The sequence below is a fragment of the Drosophila erecta genome, unplaced genomic scaffold (genome assembly GCF_003286155.1).
Source record: "Drosophila erecta strain 14021-0224.00,06,07 unplaced genomic scaffold, DereRS2 tig00000055-arrow-pilon, whole genome shotgun sequence".
Classification (NCBI taxonomy): Eukaryota; Metazoa; Arthropoda; class Insecta; order Diptera; family Drosophilidae; genus Drosophila; species Drosophila erecta.
In genome coordinates this window covers 18,438,512-18,462,759 of record NW_020825200.1, presented here as the reverse complement: position 1 = coordinate 18,462,759, position 24,248 = coordinate 18,438,512, and the positions used below count along the sequence as shown (strand labels likewise).

Below are 24,248 nucleotides of genomic sequence, written 5' to 3'. Positions count from 1 at the left end.
CTCGTAATTAAAAATGGAAATTCTCGTACATTTTAAATCTTACTCATATTCATGCTTGCAGTTGAAAATTACGATCTGCAGTTCCGACTATTCACTTATACTGCAATCAACTTGTTACCTCTTTTTACAAGCTGTTGCTAAAATATTTATTCGTTTTAAATCATAGATCTTCACAGGTAAGTTTAATAAACTTTCAAGTATTTAATTTCATTTGAAAATATTGCACTATCGGTTTATTTTCTGCTGTGTAGAGCATGGTATTTAACCACCGCCGAGAGATGGCCACACTGGCCCTGGCGCCCGCCGCCGGTTTATTTGAAGGTTCCCGCCTCGGTCACACTGCAGTTCGGATTTGCCGGTTGTTTGGATCGCAGGTCGAATCGGAAAGCCAACAGAGTCGGTTCGGTAAAGCGCCAGTCGCGTCGCGAGTGCGCTAAGGAAACCAAGAGAATTCAAAGACCTGCGTGATAGGTGGTGTCCGCCCAGTGAAGCACAGCCATGATGCCGCTGCAGGAGTCGCCGTCGCCCAGTTGGCAGCTGGAGGACTACGCGTTCTTCCGCAAGTGCGGGGAAATCACCGTCTCGCCGGACGTGCAGAGTTTCGGGTTCAACTGCGCCTTCTGCCCGGCCATCTGCCTGCAGTTCTCCGTGTTCATGGACCACATCCGGGTGCAGCACAAGCAGGACGTGAGCCGGCGCTACGAGACCGAGGAGGAGAGGAGTCCGCAAACCGATCTGGTCATCATGGAGCTTGACTGCCCCGAGATATATCCCTCGGAGGCGCCTAGGAAGTACAGCTGGGAGGCCGACATGGACATCCAGCTAATGAGCCTCGTCCCGCCGCCTCCCGCAGTGCATATGCCATCTCCAACACCACCACCCCCACCACCTGAAACAGCCGAAACACCAGAAATAGATTTGGTCTATGTGGTTGAAAATCCATTGCCACCCTCGCCGCCGCCCTCCGCCGACATTTCGGGCGACGAGCTGCCGGGGAACAGTCCGCAGTCCTTCGACCTGGATCCCTTTGCCGTGCTGCACGAGGTGGTAACGTTGACTCCGCCCACTCCCATTGCTCCACCGCCCGGCCCGACCCCGACGAGAACTTCCACTCCGGCCCCACTGCCGCGGTACGAGACACGACGCGTGGTAAGTTTAATCACCGCCGCCCATTCACATTCCCTGCCACAGTGAACGCACGCTAACGGAAAGCGATTACAGACATGTTCATATCGTGTTCATTTCTGAAAGCTTGTATGTACATATGTTTCTCTGTCGATTGCTATTTTATTAGACAATTCTTTACAATACTTTATTAGGGGCACAATCCAAAAAACATCTTGATTGCAATTTTTAAAATTTTTATTTGTTTTTCGAAGAAATGAAATTATATATATGCGCTGGTATTTAAAAAATTGTCTCACTCGATGACAATAGATTCGTTAATGGTGCTTCTTCTTACGCCATGGACTTTATGAATTTTTTTTTCCGATAAGTTGCCCTTAGCGGTACTTCACTGTCCGTGGCTTTTGCTTACCCTTTTTTATGCGATTTTGTAATGCAAAACGGCTTTCCGTTGCTGTCAGAAGGGCAGGGGCGGGTTGGCAGGGGGTGGTGGCCGCAGCTAGTTCCGGAAAAGGTTCTCCTGGTCACTTGACCTTCAAAATAACGGCGCAATGGCACACAACGCGAAATATTGAGTAAAGTGTGCCGCGCATTTTGCGCGCTCATGCTTCTCTTCGTTCTCTTCTTCCCCTTTTTAAGTCCCGTTTGCCCTCCGTGGACTTTTTTACATGAACACACATACATATTTATTTATTTTGGATGGGCTGGTTTGTCAATTCGCCCGTCCGTCCGCTTGTCAGTCCGTCAGTTTTCCTGCCATTTTCATTGTTTTTTTCCGAAGCGACGCAGGTTTTCAGCTTTTTCTTCAGGTTTTCACTTCTGTTTTGTTCCACTTTTTGTGGACATGGAAATGTCTGGGTCGGAAGAAAAACAACCATATCTTTTGTTGTATATTCAAAGCGATTTATGTGCTAAAAAAAATACACATATGTACGGCAATGGGGCCGAAAAACACTCGATATTTGGGACACAAACGTTCGTTGTTTTGGAAAACAGCCCGTCATATTTTCTTTGTTTGGTGGAGGCCTTTGCTCCGCGGCCGATTTTTAAAAATAAAAGCCTATTAAATGGTAATTAAAATGGTTATTTATGTCAACGCGACAGATGCGAAACTGGTTGATGGTTTCTCATATAATGTCATGCAAATATCGCTCCCAGGATCTCTGAAAACTCTGATCTTCATGCTATTCCTTCTTCCCAAATTGTACGGTAGAGTCCACTTGTCTTTGAAATATTACTTCGAAGTGCCTGTGACAGGCACTTTAGACCGCACTTACGTACTAAGATGATCGGTAACATCAATGAGGTGGTAATCAGCCTTAGAACGTCAGCACAGAGATGGAAATCTTCTGGTTCTCCAATATTTTGACGTGACGTGGTTGCATTAGCTTTCTTATGGCCAAAAATAGGACGGATTCGTTGACGCAATATAAACGGCATCAATAATGTGTTCACACACAAGCTAATTTCACGATAATTAAGGGAAAATAGTTCGAATAAATACGTATGTGCGTATGAGTAATTTGGATGCATTTGTTGTCAGATAAAGGGCGAGCAAATAACGGTTCTTAGAATGTGGGCTTTTACTATCTGATATCTGGCCATCTGATATCCGGGGCGTTGAGCTTTGTCTCGGAAATAGAAATTGAGGCGCTGATAAGGCTGATTTCTATTTGCCCGCTGGCGGGGTACACGATACTAGCAATAGAAATTATTGGTGATTCCGATGGTTTTCGGTTTGGCCATTATCAGCATTGGGCGAGCTTGTCGGCCGACATGGGCTTTATCTAGACCCCAAAGAGGTAAACAAATAGGGAATATTATCTATGCTTCGATTTGGTGAGCAAGCGTTCGTGGCCACAGTGGGTCGCAGTTAATTTACTAAATCGAAACTCTAGCAATTGCTTTGGTTCCCTGTTCAAGCCACTTGAGACGTAGCCTATTATGATTTATATCCACACTCGAATCGATGACGCTGTTTGGCGCTGCTCTCGCCACTTTAGGCTATTGAAGATACGTCCGATCGATCGATCGCTCGATTGATCGTGGAAGTCGTCGCCCCAACCAGACAACCCAATCAGTCCGTCCAACTCACCCGGCCAACTCAGCGCACGTATCGCTTATGGGGGTAATAAAGTAATTTTCGATTTTAGTAGATATTTGCCGGCTATTGAATGTGGCTTAGAGATAAGAAAGCGCGGCGGAACCTAGCTAAGTAGGTTTTAATGTTCATTTAAGCACTTATAAATTGGTATTTTTAGAGCACCTGCCATAAAAACCCACACCCCATAAATCATTGTCCACGTAGCAGTAGAAAACTACTTGTCGCTCGGTTATTTGGCTAGTATGGCTACCGAACAATGGCAGTTTACTTGCCGTTTGGGAGCAGGAAGGCACTTTCCCACAAAACCTATCAAATCTCTGAAGCTAGCACCAACGATTAGTTATTTGCTTTGGATCGCACCACTATCAGATCGCACCCCTATCAAAACCATCAGTGATCCATTAAATCAGAGCGGTGCACTGAGGAACCCTGCATTTTATCATCGCTCGTAATCTAATCTTGAGTCGTATCAATCCAGGTGATAATTTCATTCAGCATTTCAAAATCTTCGGGAATGTTCGATTTATACGTACGTTAATCACTCCCAAACAAAAATCGAGGACATGACAGTCAGTGCTTCGGTTTTTATCGGCCACATCCATGCCTATTAAGTAATTATCGAGTTTAACTAAACATTTCTGGAGAGGCGCTCGCTGAGGCCTTCCACCCACCAGCAAGTCAGTTCGATCGATCAGCTGAGGAGGTTTTACAGTCAGCCTAATTTAATTAATGCAGCCTTGTGACTGACTCGGACCGAAAAAGTTATTTGTTTAAAGTTTTACTGGGGCTAGCGCATTCTTAGACCTTTGTCAGAAATTGATTGCACCTAATGCCCCCGTATTATCTTCGAATCTGGCTTCGCTGTGTGCGCTTCCCGGTCGGTTCCTGGGTGTTCTCTATAGGGTTTCCCAGCGGTTCATTTTGCCCCATTTTCGGTGGGCTTCCATAAGGGCGCGGGCGAGTTTTATGCTCGGCCATAAAAGCAAACGAAACCCAGTCACGGGTTGCGTGAAATGAAAAAGCGAAATATTCTTCATAATTTATTAGCTCACGTTGCGGGCTTTATTGCATTTGAGACCCGTGTTCTCCCGGATTTGCCATGTCGCCGCTTGCTACCTTTGTTCGTTGTCACACGGCTTGCGGGTTATGATTTTATATAGCATACCAAAGTGGGTCTTTGGCGTGACCCCGAGCCTGCATGGAAAACAAGACGCTTTCCGAAAGCCCCTTTCGATCCATTAAAACCCTCCCTTGGGCCGCAAATCAAACAAACCTGCAATCAACCGTGGGCGATTGTGTGTGTCTGTGTTCGACAAGTGACACCATTTGGGGCGCAGGCCTTACAATGGTATTAAATGTTGTATTAACGGGCTTTCCCATGAATCTTTTATTTGCACACCCACCAGGTTCCAGCCGATATGTGCCCCACATTCCTCGTCTAATTAGGACTTGCCAAAGGGCGGCCCAGACGCGATAATCGCCATTTCGGAATGAAAATGTTTTCAAATGTTGAGTTTTCATTAATTGATTCGCAGCATCATCAAAGGAATTTTTGATTGGCGCAGCCCGCATATCTCTCATTTTCCTGGTGACAAATGCAATAAACAATAGCTTTTAATTGAGCAGCCCGATGACGCAGCTGCTCGCAGCCAGAATTGGTCGAATTCCCGACTTTGATATGAACCGCACTGCAAGTGTGGCTAATCGAAGAAGTTGGCAGCATGTGTGGCGTATTATGCAGCCCATCAAAAGATGACCTAATCCGCATGGCAGTTTGATGTCCATCTTGTTTGTATATTCGCAAATTAAATGGACAGTCTGCAATACTACTACTTTTTCAATAGCAACAGCAAGATTAATGGGAGTTTATTTATATACTTATCGATTCCAGGCGGGAAGAACAATTCCACAGATAGAGCTTTTTAATAGAGATAGAGCTTCAACTCATAGAAATCCATTCTGCGGTTACTTATCGATCCATGACTCCAACGCATGATCCTCCCGCTCTCTGGTTTGCCTCCATGGGCTCCACTTTCAAGAGTCTGACAGTTGTATCGAGTTTCGACCCCTTCGACAGAGCCAAATACTCGTATAAATAAACATGAAGGGGGAAGCACTGAACTAACTCAATAAGACCGCTCCGCGATCGGGTTTCAATATTCATCGAGAGAAGTAGAGGCGGGAACACTGCATCTACGGCGCTCTTGTTTATTGAATTTCTATGCAGTTTTGTTAACTGGATCAATTACTTCAATTGCGTGTTCGGTAAACACAACTTGTGACGCAGTCCACGGAGAATTCCGGACGGAGTGCGGCCAAGCAGATGGGCAAGGCTGCCGACCAGCCACACCCCACCAATCGTGGGTGTCTTGGGTGTCTCGGCCGTCCAGGATGTCCAGGGTGGGCTATGCCAACTCCCATGGTCAGCGGTTCGAAGCTGGCCGAGCCTTTGTTTGTCCCACTCTGCTCGCCAAGTTGGCCTTTTGTTGCTGCGATATTGGAAAAAGTAATGGAAAAACGCCAAAGTTGGACGGGGAATACCAGCTCTGGAATGCTCTGAGGAATTGCGTAACACGGTTAACCATTTTAATAAAATTATGGCCAACTCGACCACTCAAACCAACAAAACGTGCATACCCGCCGACTACCCTGGTCATTAGAATATCAGCAGAATAGATGGAAATAATGATATAAAACAGCTGTGCAGCCGTCGGCGCTATTCGATATGGACTAGAAGGAACGCATGTGGCTGTGCGGTGCAATGCAGCTCCGATATGGAAGTACTCCCGTTGCCAGGCAGTCAGCAACGTCAAGGATTGGCAGGGTCAGCAGGGAGCGGTGCTGGCCCTAATGGGTTTGCGCAGCTCACCTTTCCGCTGGGCGTCGAGTGGCTCGGGTCCTTGCCTCGAGTGGGTGTGACCCCAGTTGGAGCTCCAGTCGCTCGAAATGGAAATGTTTTCGCTCGCTTTGCCAGCGAGGCAAGGCGCAACTTCCATAACACCGTTTGAAATTGCATTTTTAATTGGTGCCAAGGCTTTCCCGGCTTTTCCTGTGCTTTCCCTTCTGTAATTTGCAGTTATTCAATTAGCCCAGTTAAGTGCTGTAAGCCTTTGTGGATTCGCGAAAGGTCAGGGCCCTCTCGTTTGACTGCTGACTGATTGGTGGTAGCTGTCCGGCGTAATGCCATCCCCTTATTGGCCGCCCTTTGGGCCATTAACCCTTTTTTCCATAGATTAATGGGGAATATTGATACACAGGCAGCTCTGCCTAAAGCAAACAAGTTCGGAACAAGTTAATAGATCAGTAATTTAGATCTAATTAAACGAGATACCTGTACCTCAATTATGTCACTGGCATATTTGTCGAATTCCGAGGGTCCATTAGTGAAACTCAATTAATAACAAATTTGCTACAAAATCCAATAACTCGTAATGCTTTCAGGCCGCATTTCACTTTATCTAGACCCATTAGCGTTATCGACTTTTGTAGGTGGTTGATTTTGGGTGGTTAGTACCAGCTGAAATATATTGACTGCCACACTAGCCGACAATTGTGGTGGTCACTGACGAATCGCCTCAGTTTCAAGACAATCAGGCGACAGCTTCGACTACCAATTATGGCCAAACAAAACACTTGAGTGAGACGGAATGAAATGCAATGCTGCGAATACCCTTTCCACGTCTGATTCTGCTTGCTAAGCTGTATTTATTGCTTATGCATGTGCCTCCATCGAATGGAAAGATTTCATATCAGTGACCAATTACTCAAAGACACATTTTGAATTTGTTTTAATCTGAAGATTAGCCAGCGGGGTATATTACGCGTCGTCTCTCTCCGCGGATTTCGTTTGCATTTATTTATTTAACATTTTGGAACCGGTTAGAACTGCGAATCGTATACGGGTGCCGTATGCAATGTTTGTCAGAACAAAACATTTGCATGTAAAAACGAACTTCGTTTCGGTTTTAATTTGGGTCTTGCGAATTCCTAATTAGGGCACTCTCATTCCGGGACCCAATCGGCAGCATTTTTGAGTTATATGGGGGTAGGTCGGGTTCCATTCCGGGAACTTAGCAGCAGCTACTCAAATATTTAAGGCATTACAGCGGGACTTTACAAATACAAATACAAATATATGTGTATTTATTACAGAACATAATTAGCTCTGGGATGCGTCATCTGTCAACAAATACTAATGGGATTTAAATGTACATAAATCCTATTAGCTCTTTGAATCTAAGTTGCTCTGTGGCTTGGGAAGTATTATGCAGTTTTTGAGTAAAACCCAATGCGATCCGTATACACCGACTTATCCAAACGTTGTGCACATGGCAAATCATAAATGAGTGGGCGAATCTGGAATCTGTTGCAAACGCGACATATGGGAGGAAAGTAGGGTAGTTTCTTGGGAAAACCACCGAATACCAAGTGGATACACACAAGCTAAAGTCAGAGAACGTTTTGTATGGGAATATGGAAGTCGGGCGAACATATGCAAGTGCGATAAGAACAATGACGACGACACAAAGGCCAATAGCCGCTGATATTTGAGAATATAGAATCTGTGCAGTATAAAGAACGCGGGAGGCGAAGTACAGACTTTCCCTTTTTGTTTACCAGCGCTGTTTGTGTACGATTCCCAGCGCCCCGATAAACCCGGGACCAGATCGAGTGGCTGCTCACGCTTATCTCACAGACAACCCACCAATGGCAACGTTACAAATTTATTTATTTATGCGAAATATTTATACTTCTCTGTGCAGGCACTGCAGCGCAAGCTCCGTCAGTCGCAAAACGAGATACCCAAAGATGGGGAGGTGGTCGTGGTCGCGGTCGCGGTGGAGGAGCACACTGGTACGCATGCCAGTGGGCAGCCGGAGAAGAGCGCTATGGAACTAACACCACCTGCCACGCCCCCCACCCCTTTGCCGCCCACTTCGCCCACGAGCAGCACCGCGAGCTGTGTGGACTTCCAATCGGTAAGTAGATCTCATTCGATCTTCACTCGATCGGTCTAATTCGATAAAAACATTCAAAGGTCACTTTCGCATAGGGGGTTTTGTTTAAAAGCTTAAATATAAAATTTATAAATATTAAACCTCCCGAAGCAATTAAAAATTTACCCAGAAATTCCAGTTGTATAAATGTTTTTACGAGTAAATTTAACAGTTGATTTGTGCGCTTTTAGACGTACATACTTCCCAAGAAAATAATCTTGAATAGCCAGAAATATTAAAAAATATGAATAATGTTGTGCTAGATTTATACAGCAAATACATAAATATTGTAATAGATGTAATCTTTTTGATTACTTCTAACTTTTTAGTTAAAAATTGTATACCTACTATGAAAACTGCGAACCCACAAGACAATTAATTAGCTGCAGTTTGATTGTATTCTATTGTTTCAATATCCTGATGTTCCTATAACATCCCATATTTAATAAAATCTGTATTTCTTCTCAGAAAAGTCGCAGGGAGCTGGAGCGAAATCACGAGTTCGTTGGCTGCCTGCTGAGGGAGTACGAGCGCCTGGAAAAGCTGTGGAACCCCGGGCACCCGGACTACAAGTACAATGCCAAGCGCAGTGCCTACGCGGAACTGGCCGGTCCACTGGCGGCCGTTTGCCACAGGCAGCTCTCCGGATCCGAGATCTTCGCTGTGTTGAAGGAGCTAAGGAGCAGATACCGCCGCGAGCTGAAAAAAGTTAACGCGCTCGGCGGAAAGTACAAGTCGCGGCTGTGGTACTTTGAGAGGATGCACTTCCTGCGGAGGGTCATTGAAAACAGGCGCGCGGAAAGGGAAGCCAAGGTAAGTGAAGAAGCGCTCTTTAAGCAGAGGAATTAATATTTAATCTGTTGCAGATCTCCAACGAGAGCACAGAGAGCGAAAAGTCGTGCGAAACGGACGCAGATTCCTGCGGCAAGTCGTCATTGTATCATGAGGTGCTGAGTTTCATCCTGAATGCCTTTAAGAGGCAGGAATGCCTGTGGAATCCGCAACACTACGACTATGCCAGCTGCTGTAAGAAGGAACTGTATCGCGACATCTCCGTCCAGTTGCGGGAGGAACTCAACTACGAGCTGAGCGGCGAGGAATGCTGCAACGAGATCCAAAAACTTAGGACACGCTACCGCAAGGAGCTGCGCATGGTTATTAAGCACAAGGGACTGTACCTGCCCAAGTTATGGTGTTACGATGAAATGGAGTTCCTGCAGCCTATTTTGCAGGAGCAGATCTTCAACAAGATCAGCAAGGTAATGGCTCGCGATGTACGACAGCTCTGTATTTGCTATTCTAAAGTTTTTATTTATAATTCAGAAAATCGGAGTGGTGGGAACCAATCAGAAGACTAAGTTCATCGATGCCAGCGCGATTCGTTTTGACAATTCTGAGAATCAACTGCAGTTCGTAGAGATCTACCACAACTACTCAGCTCTGTGGGATGTGGACCATCCCGACTTCCGATCGAATGCGTATCGTAGTCAGGCTTTGGGTCAAATGCTGGATGAGATAAACACCACCTTTCACACTTCCTACTCTGCGGAGCAGTTGGAAAAGACCTTGTTCAATCTGCGCAAAGACTTCTCGGCGCAGAAACGGAAGATACTTACGGAGTCTGAAGACTGCAGCAGCATTCCCTTGCTGCATGCCAAACTGGCAGAGTTCCTGGACCAAAATCTTGGACCCTTTCGTTGCGATATATGCTCGGACCTCGTCAAGACCTGCGATCAGTATAAGGTGCACCGATCCGCACACGATGGCACCCAACCCTTCATCTGCACTCTGTGCGGAAAGGGTTTCCAGATGCCCTGCAACCTGACGGTGCATATCAGACGGCATCGCAGGGATTTCCCATATTCCTGCGAGCAATGCGACAAGCGCTTCGCCACATCCACGGAGGTGGCTATCCACTTGCGCACCCACACCGGCGAGCGGCCCTACATCTGCGACCTCTGTGGCAAGTCATTCAAGACGTGGTCCTTCTTCGACATCCACCGGCGCCGTCACCTGAATCAGTCGACATTCCGCTGCCCGATATGTGCAAAAGGATTCTACGAGAAGAACCGCTTCACGGACCACATGAACTCCCACTGGGCGATCCGCAAGCACCTGTGCACGGTGTGCGGAAAGACCTTCACCACGTACGGCAACCTCAAAAAGCACACGGAGCTGCACTTGGCTGTGAAGAAGTACAAGTGCAGCACGTGCGGCAAGCGATTTGCACAATTTGCCAGTCTTCGATGGCACAAAAAGCGAGAGCACAGCTCGGACGGGCAAGCGGACGACAAGTAGAACCTTCAGCCACTCCAAGTTCTGCCCTGCACTTTATAATGTTTGCAAAGCAATCGTACAGCGTTAAATTTGTGTCCGTCTACCTATAGTTATTGCCGTCTAGCATATACCTATTATATCGTTAATCTAGAGCTTAGTAATGTATTTATACGCTATTTAAGATTGTCTGATAAATAGCTACAAGTGTTGCCTCTTAGGTTCTGTAAGTCTTATCGTCATAGTTAATCGATTAGCCAGCCGTTTGTGGAACGCTTGTAACTGGTTTATAATTTGAATCCCAAAGTCATCGAAAGTGAAACCAAAAATATACATGTGTATTAAATAAACATATAAGCGCAATGTATTTATTCGTAATGTTTTAATAGGCTTTATCGAGCAGAGAGTACGTTTAAGAATACCGATGGAGCTTAAACTGGTTTCCACCAGTCGGAATAAGTATTTTCCATAATAAACTGGAACGTATGGGCATACACGTATAACTCTTTGCCAAAGTCGTAAATCTGCCATCGAATCGGTATTAATTTAGATACCGCCCTCTGGCTTATTTACCCAACGTTTATTGACTCCAATTGAGCGGCTCCAGCCGCCTCGATGAAAGTGCAAGTGACAAATGAGTCGGAGGAGTCTCCCAGTGACCAGGGTTATTTCATTTTTATCGGCCCAATGCACACACTCAATTAGATTTCATTAAATTGTTGCAACAGAGCGAGTTACGAGAACGGCGGAAAACGAAAATGGAAATGAAAATTAATTGCACCCAATGACTTGTGTGCGAAACAAAAAAATCTACAGCGATATGCAGTGAACTGTAACGTGGTAATTACCCGAAGACCGGGCCGCAAACAAATCGAAACCTAATCAACTGTCGAAGGGGCGTCCGAGGGGCAAACAAAGATTAATAGGTTCGGCATCGAAGTGAGATTTATACTCGTTTAGCTCGGATCTAGTGCCCGAGTACTTGTCAAATAAGTTCCAATTATCCTGGCGGTCGCCTCTTCCTGGGCAGGTCCTTCAGCTCCAGCTGACTCTTGGGGCGGATGAGCATTTGGACGGACTTCAGGGAGCGGAAGCTGTACCACGGCTCCCAGTAGATGCTCTGCGGGTTGTCCACCTCTCCCTTGAAGTATCTGCCATTTAAATTGCTGTAAAATGAAACATAAGCGCCTATTTTAAAAATGCTAGCCGAGCCGTAGATACCCTTGCAGTATTTGCATATTATATATTTGATAAAAACTGATGTAGATACAATCCCTTTATGATCGAAAACAAGAAAATCATCATTTCTCTTCTATTATCTTCAATTAATTTTCCGACTGTTCCTATATGATTTAGCTATATGATATAGATGTTCGATCTGAACTAACTGAAATAGAAAACAGACCTTCGGGAAAGTTTCAGTTTAAAACTGAGAGACTTGATTCCTCAACAGCGGAATGAAATCAAAATACAATAAATTATTCAGGGTATAGAAAGGGTATTTCCTAATTTGTAAATATAAAATAATGCCTAAATGTCTTATACTTTCTGTCACATTTGTATGCAAAGTATCAAAGTATCATTGTTGTTTCCAAAGATAAAGATATCAATATCAATATTTAAGAATTACCCACAGGGCACTCCTTTATCACAGGCAGAACTTATTTTAGATATGATAAGTATTCAAATACTGGCAGGTTCTATCAGTAATCAAGACAATTAATTGTCATTGAGCTACCCGCAAAAAAACATTCTAAAGAACCTAGGAAGTACTTCACAAATATAGAGTATCCTTTAAATAGGAAATATGGTGTGTGTACTAATACTCCTTACCTGCGGGAACAGAAGTCGTACCACCAGGCTCCCTGATGGTGCTCCGCGCAGTTCATGTGCGTGAAGGCATCGTGGTCCCGGTCGTAGGTGGAGAACTTCATCTTGTCGTGGGTGCGCATCGCATCGCTGGCGTTTCCCTGGTAGTGGCCCAGCAGCTTCAGTTCGTAGCCCTCCTCCGCGCTCCCGATGAGGAAGTCGTCGTAGTGGGCATAGCTCGTCTCGCCGCCGAATCTGCTGATGCTGATGTAGAGCTCGTGGGGCTGGGAGCTGGTCAGGCGGTGCAGCTTCTCCAGGCCGATGAAGAACTCTCCGTTCAGCTTGCCAAAGCCCTTGCTGTAGGCATCCCAGTTCCGGTAGAAGTTCACGGATCCGTCGAGGCGCCGCTGGATGCAGGTCCAGCCAGGTCCGGCTGCAGTTTGACCTTCGCAGGGCACCAAGAACGGCAGGAATCCTGGCAGGTGGATCAGATGGATTCCGGGCGATCGTCCAAAAGGCACACAGCTAGTAGTTGCCGCCTCCCAGTCCGCCAACAGGTCGTCCTTCTTCTCCCGGAATTTCCGCTCGAAATACACAACCTTTCCCTTGAGGTGGTCGATCAGTAGAGCACTGGAGCTATTCAGCTTTCGCAGCTCCGTCAAAGCGTGCTGTTTTCTCTTGAGGCGCGTCTCGTATATCTTAACCTTTTGCTCCAGCTCCTTGATCTGGTCGTCCTTCTCCTTGATGGCAGTCGAGAACGAAGACTCCTGGGCACTGCACACCTGGGTGAGGTTCTCGAATCTCCTCAGCAGCTCATCGTCTGTTTGGTTCTTGGTTTGCAGCTTGTTTATCTCGTTTTCCTTGTCCTTAATAGTGGCGGCACTTTCGGCTATCTTTCCCATGTAAACGTCCAGCAGATCGTCCAAATCGCCCTTACTAATTCTAATGGTTTTGTGCTGATCGATGTGAACTTCCGCTAGTTTTTCTGGAACTGGAGTCACTGTCACATTTGCCATTTGTGTTCCATTAGTGGGTGGAATCTCCTTCACGGGAGCTTTGGTAGTGGGCTTGGTTTTCGAAGCGACATGAAGGAACCAGGCTGACGGCAGCATAATGATCAGTATAATTAAATGACACTCCATTCCGGCTGGATTTGCCGTGCCGTGCTTAGTGAAATCAAAGTTAAACTGAAATGGCAAGCGAAATGCATTTCCCAAGTTGAGCGCAAATCAGGAAATAATAGCCAATGCCAAGCTGACTGCAGATAAGAGTTTCTGAACTTGGAGCGTGATCGTGAACTTGATGGAGTAAACATTTCGAACTGCTGGCCTTTTTATTTCTGCTCTGCGATAAAAAGACAATATTTTATTTGAAAGGATGCGTTGAAAGATAAATTACTTTTGGGCAGCTCAGTACAAGATGATGATTTTGATGTGGGTTTTACATGTTTAAGATCGGTATTACAAAGAGAAAAATAATGCGGAAGGTAATTTAATACAGTATATTAATGCATTTTCAAACGATCCTTTGATGTTATGTGGTAGTATTTATCAAAGCTAATTTGTTATCAATAGTTCTTGTGACTAACAATCATTACGTTAGTTTCCTATTTGAATTCCGCGCTCTTCGCAGCAGCAAGTTGGCAGTCCGGTAGTTCCGCTTTTTGGGCTGGCAACGCCGTTGCGGTTCAACCAGACATTCAAGTATACAGAATTTTTCTAAAAGAAAGTTGATTGTGAACCGAGCTCTCAAACGAATAAGAACGCTGTGCAGTGAATGGAGTTAAAGCCCAAAAATTAAGTGAAATAAATGCTGAAAGTGAAGAAATAACTAGTGCTAACCAACAGCAAAGATTCAGTGAATATAAGCCAATCAAGAAAGCAACTTAAAGCCAGACTTTTTCGGTGCTTTTGCATCCTTAATAACTACGCCAGCAAATCGCTGTGAAAATCGCTAAATATACACAGAAATCAACAGGAAAACTGTTTTCCAAGTTAAAAAATGTGTTGCCCACGCGGAAACCAAGAAAAGTCCACCGTTTTCAACGTGGAAAGCGGAGTGCCCGGAGTTGGAACAAAGAAAGACATCCAAAGTGGGGCTCCACGGGGCAGAAAAAAACTCGAAGCGCAGCTGCAGCAACTTTTCTCTACATACATACAGATGTATACCTCCACATACATATATGTTCGTGAATAGTGTGCATCGGGTGTACAAAGAAAACGGGTCTTTGTTCTGTCCACGAATCGATGGCCATGCAACAACTACAACCTCATGAAGGGTGTGTATTCTTAGCTCCCTTTCGCTTCCCCTTCCCCTCCGATTCCTTCTCTTATCTGCTGTTTGTCGTTTGCCTGCTTGTTCGTGTTTGCCCAAGGAGTCGATATGTAAACAATGCTCTTACCTTTCAGATACGTTGAATGGTGCTGTCGAGTCCAACCTCATGAGAATGACTCCAAATGGAAATACATAATGGGTATGTACATACATATGGCCTGGAAATGGGTCATTCTCAACTCATACATCACCTTGTTAATATATTAAGATGTGTATATGAATACAGTGCACTAAGTCAGCAGGTATTTCAGTTTTTTTGTTAATATCTAAATATCATTGCATGTTTATTGTTAACTGGCCCATAGGGAATACATTATAATAGGGAGGTGCAATAGAAAGTTTCTTTTAATTAATTAAAGCTTTCCTGATACTTGCATAGTGCTTCAATATACATATGTATAAAAAACTTCTGAATATTAAAAAGTTTGACTTGTTTGGTACCCACACCTTTCAAGTTGACTGCAACCAGGTCTTCAGATTGACACAAGAATGATGTGATATTGCACAAGTAGATGAAAAGAAACCAATTCGTCCGTTAGTAAATTATGGAAACGGAAAACTAATATTTGTTGTATCTTGATTGTGTAATATATATACTATATATATATATATATATATATACTATACTATATACTATGTATATTTGAATAGTGAATATAATAATATAATATATGTGTCCTATATATACTAGGAGAAATATATATAGGATAGATAGATACATACATATATATACAGTTATATAGTTATTATATATATAGTTTAGTTATACAGGTATTATATATATAGTCTAGTTATATCGTTATATAAATAGAGTTATTGACCAACATTATAAATTGTATCTTCCCTTTAGTTTGAATACTTCAAACCGAGCCACACACTCCCGATTGAACATGCCGATGAGAGCCAATGATGGACGATCGAAGATTCGTGCTCTGGGCCGGCAGGATTTGGTATTTATGACTACTATTGTACTTGCTACCAAGCTAACGACCCACCTACTCCACAATCAACCTCAACATTACTAAGTATATCCCAGGCAGTGTAAAAGCGTATCATGCTACCAACCATATTGTCTATATCCTATGAACATACATATGCATATCGTTAGATCGTAAGTGTCTTTGCAGGCCCACCAACAATCCAATCCAAACCAAACTACAACAATCATCGCCGCTAATTAAATATTTCTTTTTATATGCCATTTATATACCATGTCAAACCATAAACCCATACCCTGCCCAGCGTTCCATGACTTATGAAGCGTTCGTCTTTCAGTGTCCAAGTACCAAACCGCCTACGCCTGCGAAGGTAAGAAACTGACCATCGAGTGCGAGCCCGGCGATGTGATCAACCTTATAAGGGCCAACTATGGCCGCTTCTCGATTACCATCTGCAACGACCACGGGAATGTGGAGTGGAGTGTCAATTGTATGTTTCCCAAGTCCCTCAGCGTACTGAACTCAAGGTAATACTTCTTTCAAAGTAAATTTTAGAACTTTTACTTTGCGAAATGTATATAATTTTGTATATGAAAATGAGCCAACTGTATTTACTGATGAACCCGCATTTTTCCCATATTGCAGGTGTGCCCACAAGCAGAGCTGCGGTGTGCTGGCAGCCACGAGCATGTTCGGGGATCCCTGTCCCGGGACCCACAAGTATCTGGAGGCGCACTACCAGTGCATTAGTGCTGCCCAAACGTCGACGACGACCAACAGACCCAGTCCGCCGCCATGGGTGTTGAGCAATGGTCCGCCGATCTTTGGCAACGGCAGCGGACTGATCCATCCGCCAGGGATTGGAGCGGGTGCGCCACCTCCGCCACGACTTCCCACACTGCCTGGAGTGGTGGGAATCAGTGGGAATCCCGGCCTGTTCAACGTACCACCGCAACACACCGCCGTCACGCACTCCACGCCTTCGAGCAGCACGACAGCAATGGCCGGTGGGCGTTTGAAGGGTGTGGCCACCTCTACGACGACTACCAAGCATCCGGCTGGTCGCCATGATGGTCTGCCACCGCCACCGCAACTGCACCACCACCACAACCACCACGGTGAAGACACTGCCTCACCCACCAAGCCGAGCAGCAAGCTGCCGGCTGGCGGAAATGCCACATCACCATCCAACACGAGGATACTCACGGGCGTAGGAGGATCCGGAACTGATGACGGAACCCTGCTGACCACAAAGAGCTCACCCAACCGCACGCCGGGCACAGCGGCCAGTGGATCCGTTGTCCCCGGGAATGGTAGCGTCGTGCGCACTATCAACAACATTAATTTGAACTCAGCCGGGATGTCCGGAGGCGATGATGAGTCCAAGTTGTTTTGCGGCCCCACTCATGCCCGGAATTTGTACTGGAACATGACTCGAGTGGGTGATGTTAACGTTCAGCCGTGTCCTGGCGGAGCGGCCGGCATCGCCAAGTGGCGTTGCGTGCTTATGAAGCGGATGCCGGACTCCGGCTATGATGAGTACGATGACGACCCCAGCTCCACAACTCCAGCTACCAGCAGCGCCGACTGTTTGCATAACAGCAGCAGCTGCGAGCCGCCGGTGAGCATGGCCCACAAGGTAAACCAGCGTCTGCGCAACTTTGAGCCCACCTGGCATCCCACGACACCGGATCTAACGCAATGCCGCAGCCTTTGGCTCAATAATCTGGAAATGCGGGTCAACCAGCGGGACTCTTCCCTGATCTCCATTGCCAACGACATGTCCGAAGTGACCAGTAGCAAAACGCTCTACGGCGGAGACATGTTGGTCACTACGAAGATAATCCAAACTGTGTCCGAGAAGATGCTGCACGACAAGGAGACCTTCCCGGATCAGCGACAGCGAGAGGCTATGATCATGGAATTGTTGCATTGTGTAGTCAAAACTGGTTCCAACCTACTGGACGAATCGCAGCTGTCCTCGTGGTTGGACCTCAATCCGGAGGACCAAATGCGTGTAGCCACCTCCTTGCTAACTGGCCTGGAATACAATGCCTTTCTGCTGGCGGATACGATTATCAGGGAGCGCAGCGTGGTGCAAAAGGTCAAAAATATATGTGAGTTCTAAATGGTTATTGCTTGTTTCAAAATACTTATGATGACTTTATATCACAGTGCTGTCTGTACGAGTGCTGGAAACCAAGACCATCCAGTCAAGCGTGGTCTTCCCAGATTCGGATCAGTGGCCCTTGAGTTCGGATCGCATAGAGCTGCCCCGGGCTGCTCTTATAGACAATAGTGAAGGAGGCCTGGTGCGAATTGTATTCGCCGCCTTCGATCGCCTGGAGTCCATTCTCAAGCCCAGTTATGATCATTTCGATCTTAAGAGCTCCCGCAGTTACGGTAAGTCTACAGAGAACTGAATAATATTAAATTATAATAATCTAAATGTTGTCTTAGTTCGCAATACAGCCATCCTGAGCAACGACAGCGATGTCAACGCGGGGGAAATCCAGCAGCGCCTACGTATCCTGAACAGCAAGGTGATCTCGGCCAGCTTGGGCAAGGGGCGTCACATACAACTCTCCCAGCCCATTACCCTAACCCTGAAGCATCTGAAGACCGAAAATGTGACGAATCCCACCTGCGTGTTCTGGAACTATATTGACCAGTAAGGCTTTAGCTCATATGCTGAAGGATTTATACGAAATAATGTTTTTTTTCTAGTGCATGGTCTGCCAACGGATGCAGCCTGGAGTCCACAAACCGCACGCACAGCGTCTGCAGTTGCAACCACCTGACCAACTTTGCCATACTAATGGACGTTGTGGATGAGCACCAGCACTCGTTGTTCACCATGTTCGATGGAAATATGCGCATATTCATCTACATAAGCATCGGCATCTGCGTGGTGTTCATAGTAATTGCCCTGCTAACGCTGAAGCTGTTCAATGGGGTCTTTGTGAAGGTAAGAAACGGCTCCAATCCTCTGCCGCACCAGCGGTCGGGCAGCAGACGCCAGCAAAACAATATTCGCGACCAGACCCACGAATCCTTGACCCTGACCACGCCAACCAGTCAGTCCAATGTGCCGGCGCCCAGTCATGGGAACACAAACTTTATCCAGCACAATTCCATCCGCAACTCACACCGCAACAATCTGAACTACAATGTCCAACAGCAGCAGCAACAGCAACAACAAGTTGTTGCGGCAGCTGCTGCTGCTGTTGTGCTGTCCAATCAGCCGCAACGAAACATGCAACATGCCATGAACAACTTGAATCTAAATCTGCATCAGCACGGTCAGCAGACGGCGGCTGCTGCTGCTGCTGCTGCCTCAATTGCCGCTGCACTGCAGCAACACGCCGTACAGGCCAGCAACGCCAGCAACAACCTCAACATCAGTCACAACTATCTGCAGCAGCAGCAAGCACAGCAGCAGCAACATGGCCAGCAGCAGCAGCCACATCCGCACCGCAATCACAACCTTAATGTGGACGGCAATGGATTGGACAACACGAACAACATCATTATGCAGGCCAACATGGACGACTTACAATATAAGTGGTGGTGGTGGTGAAAAAACAGATAAACCCAATTTTAGGCTAGGCTAGGCTTTCCAGACATATGTATTTATGACCGAGAGACACATGTGATATAATGCTTAAGTAACTTAAATTGTTAATGAACCTCTCTCTGGCAGGACTCAAAGATAAGACTCAAAAGCTGTGCTGGGAAGCGATGACCACTTCGGAGGTGGCTGAAGACCATATCTTCGCACATCATCGCATCCCAGTAGCCGCTTGCACGCGAAGACTCCCAATTATATTTATGTATCGTAGTAATTTGTCATAGCTTAAGATTAGCGCACTTTCCCCAAAACCCATAATGGAATATCTTCATATGATAGACTCATTTTTCCTTTTTGTTACAAATCATAATTCTGGCATGTTTTACTTAATTATTTAATCATTTTTGAAGTATAACCCTTTATGTGCATTGTTTGTTTAACAAATTTAACATAGACATCGTACAACTAAATACCTTAAAACACTTCTGACTTTCTTTTGTATTTCATTAATTAATAAAATATACAAATGTTGCTAATATTGTCTTGTAAATATTGCATTTTGTGTTTGTTCATTTAGTTTGTATGTACATATATTACCTATGTGTTGTGCTTGTTTCGTGTTCTGTTCATTGTTTTATTCGTATTACTCTTAGTCTTTGGATTTTCACCACCACCCACCAAAATTATTGTAAATCAAGTTCTTAATTAAGTTTGACCATCAAATCTGACACCTATTTTCCGAAACTCTATGATTATCGATTTTCTTAAAATATCTTAAATCTTCCTTACGATCGAATCCTTAGGGTCCTTCTGCTGGTGCTGCTTAAAGAAAAATTTGCACTGACTTCTTAAACTTATTTTAACTTTCCACTCTGTCTTCTTTTTTAACTTGCCCCTCCAGTCCGCCCGCACCTCGATCTATACCAGCATTTACCTTTGCCTCCTGGCCATCGAGCTGCTCTTTCTACTTGGCATTGAACAGACCGAAACAAGCATTTTCTGCGGCTTCATAACTATTTTCCTCCACTGTGCCATCCTATCGGGCACCGCCTGGTTTTGTTACGAAGGTAAGCAGGCCAAATTTCGTCTACACCTTGCAGCTCTAACCCATTGCCTCTGCAGCCTTCCATTCGTACTCAACGCTCACCTCGGATGAGCTCCTGCTGGAGGTGGACCAGACGCCTAAGGTGAACTGCTACTATCTCTTGTCCTACGGACTGTCGTTGAGCGTGGTGGCCATCTCGCTGGTCATCGATCCCAGCACCTACACCCAAAACGATTATTGCGTGCTCATGGAGGCGAACGCCCTGTTTTATGCCACCTTTGTAATGCCGGTGCTTGTCTTCTTTGTGGTAAGTTTTTTAATTACCTTTAACGAGAATAAGGAAATCAAGAGCAGTACCATTTCAAATGTATTCACATTTTCAGGCTGCCATCGGCTACACATTCCTCTCTTGGATTATAATGTGCCGCAAAAGTCGCACGGGTCTAAAGACTAAGGAACATACTCGTCTCGCTAGCGTGCGGTAAGATACTGAAAACCCATATAAAATTTAAAGGTCATTTGAAACCCACCTATCCTTAACCCCAGGTTCGACATACGCTGCTCCTTTGTGTTCCTCTTGCTGCTCAGCGCTGTTTGGTGCTCGGCCTACTTCTATTTGCGAGGAGCCAAAATGGACGATGACACGGCTGATGTGTATGGGTATTGCTTCATCTGCTTCAATACATTGCTGGGGCTCTATATCTTCGTGTTCCATTGCATCCAAAACGAAAAGATCCGCCGGGAGTATCGAAAGTATGTGAGACAGCATGCCTGGTTGCCCAAGTGCTTGCGATGCTCGAAAACATCCATTTCGTCGGGCATCGTCACCGGTAATGGACCCACGGCCGGAACCCTGTGCAGTGTTTCCACGTCCAAGAAGCCCAAGCTACCAATAGGAGTAAGCGAAGAGGCGCATGACGATCCTCAGCAGCAACAGCAGACGCCAGTGCCCATCACCGAGGATGCCATTATGGGAGCCAGCTCTGATTGTGAACTAAACGAGGCCCAGCAAAGGCGAACCCTGAAGAGCGGGCTGATGACGGGCACACTACAGGCTCCACCGCAGACCCTTGGCGGTCATGTTGTGCTGGAAAGAGGCAGCACTCTTCGCTCCACCGGTCATGCTTCACCCACCAGCTCTGCCGGGTCCACACACCTGATTTTTGCCCACAAGCAACAACAACAGCAGCAGCAACAGGGGCCTTTGGGCGAGTCTTACTACCATCAGCCGGACTACTACAGCTGGAAGCAGCCACCGACTGGAACAGGAGGACTGAAAACACCGCGGGAGTACTACAATAACACGGGTGCTGCTGCATCCTCGCCGCAACAGGCACACGAGGTATTCTACTGGACTCAAAAGCCTAACAGTGGCCAGCATGGCAAGAAGAAGAGGGGTGCCGGAGGAGTTCCCGCCTCGCCGAGTGGATCCTTGCACAGTCGCACGGCCGCCGCCTCCCAGGTGCTATTCTATCCATCGTACAAGAAGACCAAGGCTGGTCAGCCAACCGGCTATCCGCAATACGCGGAGGCTTTGGACCCACCACTAGCCACTGGCAATGCGGCTGCCTACTACCAGCAGCAGCAACAGTTGCGTCGCCAGCAGCTACATCTGCAGCAGCAACAGCAGCAGCAGCAACAACTCTCCTCGGACGAGGAGCAGGTCGAGCAACATGCTCACTTGTTGCAATTGCAACGACGAGCTGGTAGCCAGCAGCAGCTCCCTGCTCCACCGCCACACATGGCGCAGTACCAGCAGGAGTTTATGCAGCGTCAGTATAGAAATAAGCAATCCAACTGTGATCTGGGCATGGGCGATGCCTACTACAACCAGGGCAGCGTCGGCGGCGCGGATGGTGGGCCGGTCTACGAGGAGATCCTCAGCAACCGCAACTCGGATGTGCAGCATTACGAGGTGGGTGACTTTGATGTGGACGAGGTGTACAACAATAGCGTTGGCACTGGCGTCTTCAACAACATGAGAGCGGCAGTGGCTGCCGGCGGAAGTCGTTACGGCGGCGGAAGCCTGAGTGGCGGCAGTGTCTCGTCCAGGAGCCAACAGCAGCAGCTCAAGAAGCAGCAGCAACAACAGTCGCTGGCTCAGCAAAGATCGGCTCGACGCTGCACAGCGGATGACGATGACGACGAGGACGAGGAGGAGGATGAGGAGGCAACGGCCGCGGAGCAATTGCACGACAGCGTCTGTGATGAGGATGAGGAGGAGGACGAGAGCGACTTGGAGGATGATGCTCATGGATTGCCACCCCAGAGTGATGAGCGGATGCGTCGTCTGATGGCGATGCAGGACGAGGATTTTAAGCGGCGGTTTCAGTAAGTACTTCTGTTGCTCGAAGGTTAAGAAAAATATTAATATTATATTGCGTTCATTTATCCCCTTTCCAGACGTCAGCTGCGCAAACATGGAGCGCCCCTTGACTACGGGGCTTTGCCGCCAGGAGCAGGTCCGCAACCCGAGCACAACGGTGCGGTTTTTGGGGTTAGCGGCGGCGTTGGTGAGGGCTCCAAGCGTGGCGCATTCCGGCAGCAGCAGCAAGCACTGAATGCCAAGTCGCCTGGCGGCCGTTTGGCGGTAAATGATCTATTCGGTCATGGCAACTCGGGACCACCGCTGCCGCCGGCGAATCAGACGCCCGCGCAGAAGCGTCAGCAGCTACAGAAACTGTCACCACAGTCCACCACATCATCGTCGTCGCATACATCACATAGCAACCCCAATCCGCATCCTCACCAGCTTACCCATCCGCATCCCCATCAGCATCCCCCGCACCATCAGCAGCGCCATCTGTCGGCCATGCTCGATGAGAACAACACGGTGCGATGTTATCTGGAACCACTGGCTAAGTGATCAGTTAACGCAACTCCCCCGGAACAGTCTTAGGCAAAAATTGTAGCTTAGGATCTCTAGCTATACCTAGTATTAGTCGTTAGTCGAAATATGGAGCATTGTGTGAAACAACATGCTGTCATGCTATACGTGCAGTGATTCGAAAATCCCAAAACTTTATAAATGTATATGAAATAACTCAAACCTAGACCATAGGGCACATCCATCCCCCTGCGGTGCCGTGCAAGCTTAACCAGAACTGGAGCGATGTGGGGTTGGAATTGGGCTCTTCGACTTGCATGCATTTTATACCAACTTGGAAATCGATATTAAATATAAATGTATGTACCATATATGTATGATGTATTGTAATACATGTCACCACATGCCATTTTTAAATACTTAAAAACTAATTTAAACAACCAGAAAATCAAGTATATAGATGGATGTATATGTATAAGATCTAGGAACTGTATGTACATGATATATAAAATGCAGGCGAATTATGTTTTATGTATTTTGTAAGGAATCAATTGTTTTTGATTTACGCTGATTATGCTCGTAAGATATATATACACACAGGCTTAAGATTTGTTTTGTGTTTCATAAACCAAAAAGATAACCTACGTTTCGAAAGATTGTAATTTTTTGCTATCCAGCTGCCGTTTTCCACCTATAGAACTAAAATTCCTTCCAGTCAAGAGGAAAATAAGATGTTAGGGGAAATATTTTGCCTTTCTGTTGCTGCATTTCAGCTACGTTGTAAGCAAACCAGAGCGAAGCATTTGAAGTGTACATTTTCATCAATATAGATGCTTTAAGCACACTTAGGGGCATTTACTTTATATTTTTGAGAGAGAGAAAGAGCTCGTGAAATGCTTTATTATTTTACGAAACCGATACCGATACAGATAGAGCAGCATACGGAAATACCTATATAGCAAAGAAAGATTTCAACCAAACCTCACTTGTTAACTAGGAACTAACTGAAAACTCTTTAAACACTAGCCAGCTGAAATCCACACACTAAACTGAACTATTCCTATTCCCCCTCAATGGCATTCTATCTAGAATTTCACGCATGTGTACAAAAACCAAATAAAATATAGTGCAAACAAGATGATTACCATATATGTCGTACATACCAAGCCAAGGAAGCTCCGTGGGCAGCAGGCCCAGCTCGATCCCATTTGATCCGATCAGCAA

The 24,248-nt window shown here is 46.1% G+C and overlaps 3 protein-coding genes across 4 annotated transcripts; 2 read left to right on the top strand and 1 right to left on the bottom strand.

The window, feature by feature from the left end:
* The first annotated feature begins 297 nt into the window (after nucleotides 1–297).
* Nucleotides 298–11,684, top strand: LOC6543401. Its single transcript, XM_001970405.3, has 5 exons — nucleotides 298–1,149; nucleotides 7,993–8,208; nucleotides 8,695–9,039; nucleotides 9,093–9,485; nucleotides 9,550–11,684. Exons 1-5 carry the CDS (start codon nucleotides 499–501, stop codon nucleotides 10,522–10,524), a joined length of 2,580 nt encoding a protein of 859 aa, XP_001970441.1. The 5' UTR covers nucleotides 298–498; the 3' UTR covers nucleotides 10,525–11,684.
* On the bottom strand, nucleotides 11,501–13,492 carry LOC6542891 (fibrinogen-like protein 1). Its single transcript, XM_001970404.3, has 2 exons — nucleotides 12,334–13,492; nucleotides 11,501–11,666 (listed from the first exon to the last, which is right to left on the bottom strand). The coding sequence occupies exons 1-2, from the start codon at nucleotides 13,449–13,451 to the stop codon at nucleotides 11,501–11,503; spliced, it is 1,284 nt and encodes a 427-aa protein (XP_001970440.2). The 5' UTR covers nucleotides 13,452–13,492.
* Nucleotides 13,493–13,987: 495 nt separating this feature from the next.
* On the top strand, nucleotides 13,988–23,668 carry LOC6543186 (latrophilin Cirl). 2 transcript variants are annotated; one of them, XM_026979040.1, is made up of 12 exons: nucleotides 13,988–14,587; nucleotides 14,718–14,782; nucleotides 15,494–16,108; nucleotides 16,227–17,698; nucleotides 17,757–17,984; nucleotides 18,042–18,252; nucleotides 18,309–18,549; nucleotides 20,054–20,219; nucleotides 20,275–20,504; nucleotides 20,581–20,678; nucleotides 20,744–22,528; nucleotides 22,601–23,668. In XM_026979040.1, exons 3-12 carry the CDS (start codon nucleotides 16,074–16,076, stop codon nucleotides 23,061–23,063), a joined length of 4,929 nt encoding a protein of 1,642 aa, XP_026834841.1. In that variant the 5' UTR covers nucleotides 13,988–14,587; nucleotides 14,718–14,782; nucleotides 15,494–16,073; the 3' UTR covers nucleotides 23,064–23,668. The 2 variants fall into 2 exon arrangements, with proteins under 2 accessions (XP_026834841.1, XP_026834842.1); XM_026979041.1 differs by having other exon boundaries at nucleotides 18,054–18,252; nucleotides 22,601–23,571.
* The last annotated feature ends 580 nt before the right edge of the window (nucleotides 23,669–24,248 follow it).